The sequence below is a fragment of the Acanthaster planci genome, linkage group LG07 (assembly GCF_054643075.1).
Source record: "Acanthaster planci isolate LZ-2023a linkage group LG07, COTS_SCS, whole genome shotgun sequence".
NCBI lineage: Eukaryota > Metazoa > Echinodermata > Asteroidea > Valvatida > Acanthasteridae > Acanthaster > Acanthaster planci.
In genome coordinates, this window is record NC_141783.1 from 13,904,713 (window position 1) to 13,919,802 (window position 15,090).

The 15,090-nt window shown below is 40.4% G+C and overlaps 1 protein-coding gene across 3 annotated transcripts in view; it reads right to left on the reverse strand.

Moving 5' to 3' along the window:
• Positions 1-186: 186 nt before the first annotated feature.
• The window catches only part of LOC110980848 (myosin heavy chain, striated muscle-like), a 61,299-nt gene continuing 46,395 nt past the window's right edge, over positions 187-15,090 (reverse strand). For 2 of the 3 annotated variants that reach the window (XR_015426073.1, XR_015426072.1), the window contains exons 28-43: positions 14,239-14,295; positions 13,324-13,577; positions 12,686-12,764; positions 11,850-12,095; positions 11,070-11,266; positions 10,566-10,698; positions 9,422-9,638; positions 8,456-8,696; positions 7,584-7,776; positions 7,143-7,271; positions 6,810-7,010; positions 6,424-6,594; positions 5,850-6,050; positions 5,227-5,505; positions 2,946-3,050; positions 187-2,191 (exon numbers count right to left, since the gene is read on the reverse strand). Coding sequence is in view for 1 of the 3 variants with exons in the window: in XM_022237866.2 (XP_022093558.2) it covers positions 2,991-3,050; positions 5,350-5,505; positions 5,850-6,050; positions 6,424-6,594; positions 6,810-7,010; positions 7,143-7,271; positions 7,584-7,776; positions 8,456-8,696; positions 9,422-9,638; positions 10,566-10,698; positions 11,070-11,266; positions 11,850-12,095; positions 12,686-12,764; positions 13,324-13,577; positions 14,239-14,295 (2,535 nt within the window). In the remaining 2 variants the exon portion in view is untranslated. The remainder of the gene's footprint in view (positions 2,192-2,945; positions 3,051-5,226; positions 5,506-5,849; positions 6,051-6,423; positions 6,595-6,809; positions 7,011-7,142; positions 7,272-7,583; positions 7,777-8,455; positions 8,697-9,421; positions 9,639-10,565; positions 10,699-11,069; positions 11,267-11,849; positions 12,096-12,685; positions 12,765-13,323; positions 13,578-14,238; positions 14,296-15,090) is intronic. The other variant, XM_022237866.2, reaches the window with a different exon arrangement.

Genomic DNA, 15,090 nt, shown 5'->3' on the forward strand with positions numbered 1-15,090 from the left:
TGTGGTTTCCAAATTAAGTTCTGCCACACTCTAGTTGTTCGTGGGTCTTTTACATCTGTTGCATGCTGCAAGAAAGACTCCGTCACGAGTCATCAGAGAATAGGTGCGGTGAAATTTGACCCATCTTACAAAGCTAAAGCAAAGTACTTAAGGACATGACCAAAACAAAATAAAACTTTCGACAAATTTTAATTTTGTTAAACAGCGAATTGGTACCAACCCACGCAAGTTTTAATCGTAAGCATTTGTTTTTAAAGGGGAAACGACCACATGAAATAAACGAACAAGTCATACAATAAAGCAATCGATTGCCATGAAAGCCACATTAGGTTTCACATCATAAACCATCAACTATACCTAACTCAAAACCGGTTTACTTGTAACTAGTTTAGATAACGCAGTCATAAAGAGTCAAGTTACTGCATTCTAAGTACCATGCCAGAACGTAGTTTACATATCGTTCAGTGCCTCCACCAGTCTAAAAAAACCTCATGGGTGGTAACCAGCCCAAGTCTCTCCTCCTCCATTACAAGGGTTTATACCTTTAAAACCAACTAAACTAGTTAATAGGACAATACTGGTTTATGATACACAGTGACTATCTTCACCAGGGTTACAACTCCGCATCTGATGAACAGATGAGCTGTTGTGTATGTACACTTTTCAGATCATGATTATATTTTGTGATAGGTTGGACTTAATCAAAAACCATGGTTCAAGTTTCTCAAGCATACAAGGTTCACGATTAAATGTTTTCAGTTTGGAATGAGACCATGATATCCGTAACATAATTCCAAACAACCTTTCATTAAAATATGAAGTGTGCACCAAAGTTACAATACAAGATTTGGAAAAAGTAAATAAAGGACTTATTATACATGAAGTTTAGTACTACTAGGTCCTACTGTTAAAATACAGTTCACGTGTGATCTTTATGTGGGAATTTACGGTAATGACAAAAATATTGGTACCATTACTAGACCATCTTTTCAGCCACGATTGGTAATTAACAAGTTCTTCTCACTACAACTGCAAACATCCGTGCTTTTTATTTTGCAAAACTGGCGTGCTTCTGTCAGAATTTTCCCCATCAACCCAATACATGTACCTGACTCTCACAATTACATGTACAAACTGATTTGGTTAAGGTCACATCTTGCGATTGCCTTTCATCGTCATCAAACCGCATTAGCATTCAAACAATCGGTTAAAGTCCTGTAAACATTTCAAATGGTTTAATCATAAACCACACAATGTTGTTTATAAACCGTTTAACTAACCCCTGTAGCATGCATTTTCACTCCGCTTACATCATTAACTTTGTAGCGCCTTCATCCGATTGATTAATCATCAAACAGTATATATTTATTCAAACATGGCTCCCAGATCAAAGGTGAAGATTTAAGGCTCCGAATCTTTTCAGCCAAATCTTTGCCTCAGTTTTGTTGACTGCGATGCCATTTTAAACACTTAATACATTTATACTTCGTCAAGCCAGCGAAAGTATTGAGAACCTTTCACATTATTTTATTACAGGTATATTTTAAGAATAGAAAGTTGCATAAATGACAAATATAAATAAGTAGATTTTTTGTCATCAAATTAAATACTATAGTTAAATACTATATCATAAAATGCTATGAAATCAATAAATAAACTAATCATCTGTCTCAAACTATTGCATGTTATTGAATGCACCTGTTTGCATATTATTCATTTTAAAAGTACTGAGCTATATAGTACTAATTGAATACAAGCAAAATTATTAATAATTATTGCCTTTTGTCCCCCAAGTTGCTCCGCCCCCACAAAGCATTTTGGGGGTTTAGGGCCTATAAGAAATAACACTCAAAAGAAAAAAATGAATTCATGTGACAGGAGTGTGTATTATTTAGTGTACAAGAAATTTCTGAAAATGTTGCTTTTGAACATTGCTCTGTCAAAGGTCACATATCCCTGTGCTAAATAACCTGCATGCAAAGCTATGCCTCATTGCAAAGTGCTAAGAAACATCAGAGTCTACGTCATCAACCTATTCCTCTTCCTCTTCCTCCTCCTCTTCTTCTTCCTGATCTTTTCCATCGGTTGACGTTACAGAACTCTGACTACTGCGGCTGCTACGGCTACTGCGATCAGTTACTGGGGAAGCTTGGGCTCGAGGGGTTGGCAAAGAGAATCGGCTGAAACCACCCTGTGAAAAGACAACAAACTAGCAGATATATTTCTGTATAAAAAAGTCTACAAAACAACATTCGAGAAGATCAACTTCTGAGAAAGCTCAACTCTTATATCCAACAGTCCTCAGTTCTCTAATTTGATTTTTTTTTACCTCTCCTAGAAATTGATTGTTAAATGTACTGCCTTACTTTGTGCCTAACCCCAAAATAAAATTCGAGAATTTCACTAAACATGCCTTTCAGTGAAATGACTCAGAACAGTTTGTACAATGTGCTGCAGGCACATCTTTTGGCTAAATCAATATACTTGGATGTTTTGCAAAAAAAAAACCAAAAAAAACAAAAAACGGTAAATTACAGTTGTGACAAAAAAGATCTAGACTCTCGATGTAAGATGATTACCAAACTGATTACAATACTTTAACTTCAGAGAAACATGGTGAAGATTGCTACCATTACATTACGATTTTGGTATGTGTATACTTGTAATACATTACCCTTTTATGCCAATCCAATGGACCAACAGAAAATGGAATCCACGTCCACGAGTGCCCTCCGTGTAATAAAACTACTTGTAAGCTTCCTTACAAAACTACAATGATAAAACATTTCTTTGTTTACTCCAAGTGCATCCTTTTTTTGAGAGATTTGATCCATTTTTGCACTTTTTCTTACAGACTTGGGTGGTGAACTTCAAATCCCAGACAAAGAAACCCTCCGATTAGCCAAACCTCTTTGGACAGAAGAGCTTGATCAGAGAGGATTTACCATAGAGATCTACAATGATATGCTTGGATGGTGGTAATGAGACATCTAACGACGGCTAGAAGATGAGGCACTCTTAGTGTAGCTTGAAGATCCACTGGCAGATTTCTATGAGATGGTAAGGGAGAGGAAGGTTTGATGGAGGAAGGCCAAAGATGGTATAGTGACAGGGTGTTGGTTTGTGTGGGTTGTTTGTGTAGGAGGATATTTTTTTACAAATGAGGTATGCAAAGAATCACGTTTGAGGGATTGAACATGAAGTTGGAGAGATTGAAAGGTTGGAGAGAGAGAGGAAAGGTTAGGTTTAAGGATGGGTGAAGAAAAGAAAAAGAAGTTCATGATTAGGAGCTTGAGTTCTTCTCTTATTTGGTGAGTGATAGGATTTCTGTGTTTGTAATATCCAAGCAAATTTTCAAGTGTACATTGAAAAGCAATCTGTTTCCAAATCCCTTTTTCTAAGTGCCAAAAATACAAGGTTTACATTTATTTTTTTTTTAAACCAAGCAGGGAAAAATGTGCAATTTACACGGAAAAATAAAATGAAAATATAGTTATGCTTCAGAAATGCTTCATGCAGATTCATGTAATTTAGAAAAATTATGAACAACACTTCATGGAAAGCATTTAGAGATGTCGTAAGTTCAAGCTCTGGAAGAATTACTTGTTTTGATAAAGATCGAGCGAATGGAACTTTCATAATTGAAATCAGCTCAATGAAACAAAACCAAGCTTTCAAACTGAAATTACATTCAGCAATTCAAACGATTAACCTTCCAATGATATGGCAAAGTAGAATTAGTTAACCTTATCACATTTAATGAGGCATGTAGATTCAATCATGATAATCATGCTGCTGAAGCTCAGAAGAGTGAGCATTTAGTAAGAAAAGAAAAAGTTGCAAGGATGCAAGAATTGTTAGTGTGGGAGGGGTATGCAAATGATAAGAAGCCTGACTGCAGTGAGGTTGGATGACATTGCCATGCTGTGAAATACACTATTACCGGTGGCTCTGTCACTCAGGGATAACCTAGTACCTCTGGAATAATGTTTCAGTGCACTACTGTTTGAACAACCAAAACAGGGTTTGCCCACGTTCCTTGACCTAAATTATGACACTATGAAAGAGTGATTAAATTTGAGCAAGTGAAGAGTGGATAACCTCTCTGCAGATGAAAGCAGCATTTGGGACAAACCTTGACATGGTGTTAGTAAAGAGAGGGGCCTGCATGCTTGAATTCTAGGACAAAGATGGAAACATGCTTTGTAAAATACTTTCTGGCTACCACAGTGTGTGGCTAGCAGGAATTTGAGGCGGCAGACAAAGAAAAAGAACTTTGACTAAAGATACCCAGAGACCTAAATCACGGAGGCAATTCTGAAAGATCTGTACAGGAAACCTTGGTGTCTGGTTTCATCACTTGAAATTCAACCCAATCCCGGCTTGAAGGAAGAAATGGGACTGGGAAATTAGAAAAGTCATGCACAATCAAAGCAGCAAGAAAATTCTCAATGTTTTTAACAGTCTCTCTGCTCAGTTTGCCACACTACTGTTGCCATTTCTGGCAGATGCCCTCATGCAAACATTTCTAGTTTCAATCTAAGAACCCCATAAGCTGTGGTGCATTTGCCATGCTGCCCACATTTGTGGATCAGTAATAAAAGCAATGGCTTAAGAAATGCGCAAATTAGGCTAGAAATGAGTGTTGGGTATTTCAGAAAAACAAGGAACTGTGTCATGCAATGACTCTGCCTTTTAGGAAATTTGGGTTGTTTAAAACAACAAACTGCAGGTTAAATTGAGACCCCATTCATTGGTCAATTGGCATGATCGCTCGCTGGTGGGAAATACAGGTATGCTGCGTCAGCTTTGGCAAAAGTCAATCAGGAATTTGAAAAAGACAGCACTTAAAAAAACTTGCTGCAACAGACAAATTGTCAGGCATTTTTAAAAACACATCAGCCATATTGTTTTCTTCTTCTCAAACAATTAGCCCATTGAAAATTGTAAAATTATGAATGGAAATGAGATATCAGTAAATAATGCCAGGTACTTTAGGCCTGAGGTTTAGGAACTATCTTCCTTATTTGCATATTTTTTTTCCGGCCAATGATGACTCTCGCCACAATGACGTCCACTGCTCCTTCCATTCCTTGCTGAAACATACAGCATGATTGGTGCATTTTCCGGCTCTCAACCATGCCGCCTGACATGATGAAATCGGGCCGCAGTGCAAATATGAAAACCAACAATTGAGAAAAGAATTTGAGAAATGCGCAAAAGTACCGTGGCAAAATTGAGAGAGAATCGAGGGGGCTCGCTTGCTGAGATCAGTTAGTAGTACAGGTACGTATCAGGCCGCTCAAATTCGTAATCGATTTCTTGTTCGGAATCGGAATCGCAATGTACCGTGGTGACGCGGGTGGTGGTGGTGAGAGCACCACTGCGGTGCTTGGCACGCAGCTTGTTGACTGTGGACTCGGCGATCTCCACGCGTTCCTCCATATCCTCCAGCTCACGCTGGGCTCCCTTGAACTTGTTGAGATTCAGGTTGGCCATCTCTTCCTGCAGGAATTAAGGTTCAAGTTTCAGAGGGGAAGAGTTGAAACTGAATAGTTTCTCAGGAAACAGCTGTGGCTTTAAGAGATTTCATGACTGTGTTGTGGAGGGACCTTCACCATTTACTTCTTAATAGCTGTTGTGGGACCCTGACATACTCATATATAGAACAACAATATTCTCATGGCCACGTGAGAGAAGTGCCATACACTCAGCTGTGATGGTATTTCTGTGATATCAACAGTACTGCGAGTAGAAATCGGCATCTGGAACCATCTCAATATCCATCAAGACAAAATTACTTTCACAATTTTTTTAGCCACGTGTCTCTCAACCTAAAGCCAACTTACAGCCTCCTCCACTTGTCTCTTGAAGTTCTTGCATTTGATCTGCAGTTTATCAACCACCTCCTGGAGCCGTTCCTGGCTCTTGCGGTCTTCATCGGCAGACACAATCATGTCCTTCAGACGGCGGTCCTGCTTCCTTATAGCCTTGTCTAAGTCACTGCGGCGGCGGCACTCGGCATCCAGATCACGCTCAGTGTCATGCAGCTACGGAGGGGGAAATAAAAGAGGACTGCCCTAATCAAGCATGTCTGGAGATTGATTGCATGTCAAAATAAAATGAAAGCTTTATTCCGCACTTCATCCACCAAACAAAAAAGCTGTAAATTCTGAAGTGACACAACATTATTCATCCGCTTCTCTTGCTGCATCCTGTGTTTTCTTTTTGTGCTGGACTCACACCTGCAATCGGTCAACAGGTGAAATGTCTCCTGTAATCATCAACCACTTAAACTGTCCATGGCTTACTTGGCCGTTTCAATTTTGCCACAGTAATAGGTACCACACTCAAAACCTTCCTGACTTGACCTTTGATTCCCCTTCCCTCATTCTCTTCCACTGGCTACCAGGCATCACTTACCTTCTTCTCCAGCTTCATGATGGTGGTCTTTCCTCCTTTGAGGGCCATGGCCTCAGCTTCTTCCAGTCTTGATGTCATGTCCTTGATGGTGATCTCCATTGACTTGTACATCTTCTGGACGTGCAAGGAGTGGTCCTGCTCTGCCCTGAGTTCTTCTGCCATGCGAGTGGCCTGGAAAAAGAAAATAAAATGAGTTTTGTAGTCAGGCAAGTTATTTTGTAACTCTTGCCATGTTTTGTCTCTCTTCACCTTACATAAAGAACATCCAGTAGTTCTTTAAAAACTGTGAAACTCCTAGTCATGATTGGATGGATTAACTATTTCAAGTACAGTTTCCCAACATGTTGTTAATCAAACTTCAGAGTATCTGATTCAAGCTAACTTACATCTGATACAGCCTTCTTGCAGCGATCGTCTGCGTTGCGTGCCTCGTTACTCATGTCGTCCAGCTCGCCTTGGATGGTCTGGATCTCGGCCTCAAGTTTGCGGCGCTGGCTGGTCAGGCTATGGTTGGCAGTGGTCAGTTCAGACATACGGTCAGACTGGTCGGCCAATTCCCCTTCTGCTTGCTTGCGGCATCTTTCAGACTGAAATTGCACATTTAAATAGGGAAAATAAACAGCTGTAGTCTGAGGTGAGGGATTTTTTTTTTAAAACCTGGGAAAGGGCTGGGGGGTGGTGGTGGTGTTATTGACGGGAATCAAATTTGGCTAACATACATGTTCCAGAGTGGCACGGAGCTCTTCCAATTCAGCCATGAGAAGGTTGGATCGACGCTCAATCAACTGCAGCGTGTCACGTGCATCATCACGTTGACGGCACAGTTCATCACAATGGTCATGTGATTCCTGTTGAAGCAAAATTATAACAAATTACTCTGAAACATCTTCAAACCAAAGAAGTTTGTAAATACCTCGTAGTGAAGAAGCTTTTTCAACTACAACAGTGCATGAATGTGCTACCTGCTGTAGCATGCCTTTGTACTTCCATAATGGAGCTTATTAGAAACAAAAAAAAAATTACACAGTTAAGTGGATTCAAATCACCAAACCTATTTTAAATTTTAGTGTTTTTCACCACGTGTGTTGGTGTGCTGGTCTGATTTGCTTCTGATACCAAACTGTTCACCTTTTGAAGCCAAACCATTCCTCCAAACCTACCTTGAGATCGGCCAGGTACTTCTTGATGAGTTTGTTCAACTCAGCGAGTTGTCTATTGGCAGCATCCAGCTGGATCTCCAGCTCGTTGACTTCGCCTTCCAGTTTTTTCTTGAGTCGGAGAGCCTCGCCCTTGCCCTTCATCTCCACCTCCAGGCTAGCCTGCATGGACTCCAGGGCACGCTGGTGGTTCTTGCTGTCAAACCAAGCAGAATGGACACTTCAGCTATCACTGAGGGGCTAACAAATGTACTCCCCTGGGGAGTCGGTTTGCTACAGTTGTACTTTCCTTGCCTTTCATCTCTAAGACCCACCCTTAATACGCTGACAGACATGGTGTCTTCTTTCGCTTTAAACCTGGACATTGTTTGGTACAGATTTCTTTAGATGTAAAAGCTCAAGTGTTGTGAGTGGAAATAGAACAATAAATACAGAGGCTCTGTTTTGAGTAAGATGAGACAAGCCTCTTATTTTTAAATAAATTCCACATTTATTTCAAGGACACTTTGCAATGTGTCCAAAACCTCAGAACCATGTAACTATATAAGAAGGATTCTCCTTCACATAAATGGAGGAATATTAATAGCATCATTAAGTTAGATTTGCTGCAAGCAGAAACCTGATGCAGCTTTTTTTCAAGTTTTATCAAGTAGAAACCATACCAAATTTGGTTCAGCCAGAAATCAGTGGTTAATGTTTAAAAATGCATAAAATCTATGAAAAGCACTCAGCCGTGTCGCAACTACTTGGCTGCAGAGTAAAATTGTAACAAGACTCCATGGAAAGTGGCTACAGCCACAGGCTTGTGTGTAACTTCAAATTGCAGCCAAATAACTTGGACTCGGCCTTGGACTTGAATGTCAAGCCACACTCACCGAGTGGCTTCAAACTCTTCATCCTTCTCGTTGAGGCGTCGCTCAATTTCATTCTTCATCTGGGCCAAGTCCAGTTGTGCACGGACCACTTTGCCTTCCTCCAACTCCAAGGCATTCTCGGCTTCTTCCAAAGCTGCCTGAAGTTCCTCCTTCTCCATCTCCAGGCGCTTGCGTGCCTTCTCCAGTTCGTGGACGTTCTTGCCACCCTCACCGAGTTGGTCGGTGAGTTCAGCAATCTCAGCTGGACAGGGGGAAAAAAATAAGATGTTTGATGAGGAGGAAATTTGGCCACACTAAAGTCACCCAGAAACCTTGGAACTACTTTTCTCCACAACTACTGTTTTCATATTTACAAATATGAGGTGGACCCTACCAGTAGTGGTCCGGTTTTATAGCAACATCACTTGTTTGGAGTTTTTCATACCACAGTAAATTCTGTCATGTTGTGGGGTTATGAAAGAATTCGTAAAAATAAAGAATACCTGAATTTTACCTGAATTCTTTTGATTTGAATCCTAAAGGTTTTGACTGGCATATTGACTATATCTTTCTGTTAAGCTCCAGACTGTCTGCCTTGAGCAGAAGCACCTCCTCATTGGTTGAAAAGAGCCATGTTGGTCAGAAGTGTTCATTTTGTTAGTAGCGATGCGACTGTAAAACGTGCATTTCCTAGTTGCTCGTGAACCAGCGAAGTTCAATTCCGACCAAAGGAGCCTCCGTTTCTAAGAAAATTGCACTCTGTTGGGTCAAGCTCGGGGCTTATACTACTTTTTTATGAAGAAGGTAATTTTAATCAAATGGAGATATAAACATAGGAAAGGATGGCTCAAGATGTAGATCACTTGATAAGACTTCTCAGTATGTTGAATGTTCAAATCCAGCTGTGGCTGCTGTGTATTCTAGAATGGTAAATGTTATTAAAAATGCAAAAGGATAGACCCCAACCAAAGCAAAAGAGCAACCTACCTTGCAAGGTCTTGTTTTCCCGGCGGCAACACTCAACAGTCTCGCAGACCTCTTCGTAGGAGTTCTTAACCTTGAATAACTCAGTGGAGTTCAGGCGAACATCACGTTGGGCACCCTCCAGCTCCACAGTCAAGTCGTCCACCCTGACCTTCCATTCGCCCAAGACTTGGTCAAAGTTGCGCTGCTTCTTCTCCAGGGCATTGGCGCGGCTGCATTCCTAGAGGACAAAAAACAGAACTAAAAAAGATTGTCCGCCTGCAAAGTTCAGTTATGAAAAGAAGTGCAGTATCATATAAAACACATAACAGCAGAGGGGAATTTAGGACTGCTATTGACATTCACTAGCGATGAGTTGAATTGCCAATAGCAGAAGACAGAGTTGAATTGCCATGGTAATGGTCATAATTTTATGGATTGCCCTTAGAACTGCCATTGATTGATGTTGAAATATTTATTCATACATTTCATGGCCAACTGGCCAAATTACATGTGTGCTACCAAAAAAATAAAAATTGAATAAAGATACAGAAAAATGATGACAGTGGACAGATATGAGAAGATGTTGATATTTCATTATATAGCTGCTATCTTTGAAGTCCTGAACAAACATTAGTAAAGTTTTCAATACAAAAGGACCATGTATTTTCTGTGTAGCTTTACTTTGCTGAAAGTCCTGAGTATATAGGTGAAACTCAAAGAGAAAATGGGCGACAACTGTCACGATACAATATGCGCCTGTTAATGTTCTCCCGACAGGGGACCTCACATGTTGCTAATGTGCCCTCACAGGGTTCCTGCACCTAAAGGACAATTAAATTCCATGACTTTTCCATGACCAACTTATGAAAATCCCCGACCAAATAATGGACTATTCGGCCTTTTAGGTTGCAAATACAATCACAGATTTTATGCGCTCATTTCTGATAATAGAAATTACACAGTGCTTTATGACTTCCATGACAAACTTCCATGACTTTAGTCATTTTTACAAAATTCTATGACTTTTCCAGGCCTGAAAAAGGAAAAACAAATTTCCAGGACTTTTCATGACTTTTCCAGGTTGCAGGAACCCTGCCTCATTATACAGATTTTTTTCCCATTTTCACTGCAAGAAGGCAGAGCTGAAAGTAACTAGTACACTCACCCTCTCCACGTCAATCAGGAGATCCTCTACTTCCCCAGCAAGCCGGGTCTTGGCCTTCTCCAGGCTGCTGTTCTTGGTCAGTGCCTGGCTGAGTTGCTCCTCAATTTGGGCCAAGCGCACCATTAGCTTCTTCCTAAAATGCACAAAGTCCACGCAAACTTCAGTGCCTGACCAATTTTTATTACTTGTGATGTCTTTCCATTCTTTAACTTTACACAAATTTACAGCATAATTATGTATTATGAGGAGCTTTATTAAAGATACATAAAAATATCCACAATACTCCTACAATCTGGACAGAATAATAGAGTTGACCAGAAAATTTATGGATAAAAAGTAAATCATTTGTCATTTGTACAGATAATGTTTAAGGTATGATTATCAATTTTTGAAATATAATTATCAAGTTCAGTGAGAAGATACGTCAACTTGTTTTCTTTTTACTTTCCAAATCGCAGCACTTTCTACTGAGGATAAAATAATCTTACAAAATGCAGTCCTGACCTCTGTTCTTCAAGATCCTCTGCCCGCTGTACGGCCTCCCCATCAAACTTGGCCTTCATATCCTGCAAATCCTTGTTGCTCTTGGCCAGTTGGCGAGCCAGGTCAGAACGTGCCTCGCACTCCTCATCCAACTGGTCCCGGAGAGAGTCATTGTCCATCTGGGCTTGCTTCAGTTGCTGGTTCACTTGCTGGCGAGCCTACAGGGAAAAAAAAGATAAGATTTGGAGTCTTTGTACTAAATCTTGGGAGGGCCACAAAACTTGTAGTGATATCAAGGTAGCGGCATACCCTGGGGATCACGGAGCTTCACTCCCTCAAAGACCCTTTGACCCTGGATGATTTCTCTGAATAATTCAGGTTACTCAGCCGGTGACGTAAGCCCCACCAATGACATGACTGGGTATGTCATTGGTGGGGAGAGGTGGACCTACCATAGGTCTCTCTCAAATGACGTCACTCCCTACAGATTGCCACTTGCGTCGCCACTTTTTACTAAAATTCCAGTGACGCGCATTGGCTTTACCGTATTTGGAACATATTTCAATCAGCACAAGTGCAAGTTTCAAACATTTTGCAAAGTGCATGCACACGCACCTGTTTAAGCTACAAAGATGGTGTCCAGTGACAGAGATCTATAACTTAAGTACACTTTGCAAAGACAGGTCTAGTTCCCTGTTGCAAACTAGGATTCTCTCAGTGTGTGCCTCTGCAATGGAATGAGGACATAAAATGCTTCAAAGTGACGGTAAGGATCTCTCCCATCTTTCCCCATATTCCTACCCTGGCCTCATCTTCCAGCTGCCTCTTGAGCTCTTCCAGCTGAGCCAGCAGCTGCATGCGGTTCTTGCTCATCTGGCCAGAGTTGCTCTCGGACTCCTCCAGTTGGCGAGTCAGCTCCGAGTTCTCATTATTCAGGCGGTTCTTCTGGGAGTTGAGCTCACTGATGGAGCGGGTGTGCTCATCGAGACGGGCATTGGCTTCGGCAAGCTGAGCTTCCAATTGGTGGATTGCCTTGTCAGAGTTCAACTACATAGAGGGTGAAGAACACGGCTGTATATAGAGAGTAGCACCAACTTCAGACTTCAAAACCAAAATGGCTGTTCATTATCTGTGCAGCTATTGTGTGCTAATTGTCCTTGTGCACTGACACTTAATCAACCATTTTGGTTCCAACACTTGAGACACTCATGTCGCAACTCTCTCTTTAAATAACTCTAGTGAAGAAGACATCAAGTCAGATTTTCTAATCTTAAAGGGACTAATGATCTTTTTGGCAAGCACTGCTTTGTTTGTATGACCTGTTATTTCTGACAATGTCCTCACACAGAAAGGAGGCATGGGCTGGTAAGGTTCTTGAATCAGTGTGGAAGGACACTTTGACCTATCACTTTGGTACTCACTGCTCACATTGTGTGACCAATCAACACATGATAATAAAACTCATGTGGTCCAATCCCTTGCCAGACCCTCAAGCCTGTAGATCAGCACCTTATTCTGAGTTTGAGCATGATACACCGATGCTTGCCAGAATCCCACTTAGGGGCCAATCCATCCCCGTTCTGAATTGTACCACTCTTCCTTGGAGGCAAAATGTGAACCTTTAACTGTATTCATACCTTAGATCTCTGTAGCATTTCAATGTTTGTGTTCAGGTCCTCCACCTCTACCTTCAGCATCTGACGATCCTTGTCGATCCTACCAAGAAATGAAGAAATGGGAGTGTCAGGAATACAGACCGGCACAAATCAAATTCCAGCTCAGTCTGCTTCCATCCTCTTGAGAATGCAGTCCATTCTCTTTAAGTGTACTTTGTGCTTTAAAGCAAATGTAGATCATTAGGTGAAGAAGAATGTCAAGAAACATTCTAGAAGATACAAAAAAGTGGCCATTCCATAAATTATTCGTATCATTAACTCTTTTAATCTTGTTTGATTATATCTTATAACCTTTTATAACGGTTACGCTGTAATTTCTAGTTTAATTAACAGGTGATTTTTAAGTTTTCTTTATTTTTTAAGTATATAATATTACAATCCAATGACTTAAAATTTTCGAATTTATGAAGGCCTATGGGAGTTTTCTAATCAAGACGAATCAATAAATAACATTTCTAATCACACACATTTCCACAGCAGTGACTTTGTAATACTTACAAAGGAACTGTCACTTATCTTGTGCAAACATGAGGACCATGTGCCTACACCACACCCAAATGTTGCCACACTCACAAAACAGCTACAAGCTCAGCACTCACTTGGTCTTGGCCCTGGAGAGCTGGTCCAGGTTCTCGGACAGCTCGGAAACGGTCTCCTGCTGCTTCTTGCGGATGGACGCCATGGAGGTCTCATGCTGCATGTGGGCTTCATCCAGATCCCGCTTGATTTTGATCAGCTCCGCCTCTCGCTTCTTGTTCAGCTCAATCTGCGCGGAAGTGGCTCCGCCCTGTTCCTCCAGACGGTCGCTGAGGTCATCAAGCTCACGGCTCAATTCAGCACGCTGCTTGTCTGCCTACAATGGTTAAAAAAAAAAGAAACATTCACAAAGTTTGTCATGATTGTTAACTTTGTATTAGGGGATCCTTTAGCTGCAGGCTCTAGATAAACCTATTTAGCTGAAGTGTCCAAAATAAAGGATCGTGTATTCTACTGTGTCATGACACTAACATGCAAAAAGAACTCCATGAAACTAACATGTAAAAAGGACTCCATGAAACTAAAATATAAAGTTTCTTACATGTCACCTATAAATAATCATAACTTATTTGTCTGAAAAAAGGGCTCACACAGATCTGACTCTGAAATGAACAAATTCTTTATGAATCTGTTCTTAGACGAACCTTCCACAGTACTGCAGATTCATGGCTATGCATGCCAAAAAGTCATTTATTTTTCCTTCACTGTCTTTTTAAAAGCTACATGAACACCATGACATTAAAAGAAATCTCCGGCCTGACCCCCCCCCGGAAAAATTCCTGGATCCGCCCCTGCCATAAGATAAACCTTTTCCCATTGTTGAATTGAAAACAATTAGCACTGTCCTTTTTACTGACCTGACTCTGCAACTTGTCTAAAAGACAATTTTAAACAATAGGGTTAAATTAGATTACAGAATTAAGCAAAAGTTTGACAAAAAAGACAACAAGAAGACAGTTTTTGAAGTCCTATCTTACCTTAGCACGAGCCTGTCTTTCGGCTTCCAACTCTTCTTCAAGCTCTTCAATTCGGGCCTGTGAGCAGTTAAATATAAATGAAGTACTTTTATTTTAGATGTCAGGTTTTCATCAGGATATGGAAATAGGCAAAAAACAAAAATATTTGATCTGGCTTTTCACTCAATAACAGACCCACATAATCAAAATTATAAGTCTACAAATATAAATTTCGTCTATTTTTCTAGAATAACAAACCTCTGAACATAAACTGTGCATTTTTAATAATGAAATTAGAAGAAGAACATAATTTAAAGAGACGGTGATTGCAGGGAAAACTGAAAGGCCACTGATTGTGTGTAGACAAATAAAAATGTCTAGAGTTCAAAAATCAAATGGAAAGACCAAAAAATTGACGAAATGTTTACATTTAGTCACTGCAGACTTTGTAAAATCATTATGTAAGGAAGATACACATAAGGGAACTGACAAAATACAAATAAACCTAATTATGCCACCTTAAAGATATGCAGTCTTTATGCTAGATGTTGGTCTACACATCCATTGATTTCAGTCCATAATTAAACAGCAGGCTTCTAAAGAGGACAATTAATTCAAAGAGCACATCCACAATCATCTTACTTTTCTCTTCACAGACTGTTTCAAAGTCTAGAGTCTTACCCTGATGCATCATTAACAGTCTCCAATTTAAGATTTACATCATGACAATCCTTTAGTCTTTGTAAACTATTCCTCTGTCACTGATCTCGAAAGTCCTTCAAGCAAGCCCTCCACCATTCCACCACACACTGTCTTCAGTGTTTTTCCTTATGTCCTCATGAACCATGTCTGTACACCCTTCTACCAGCCAGC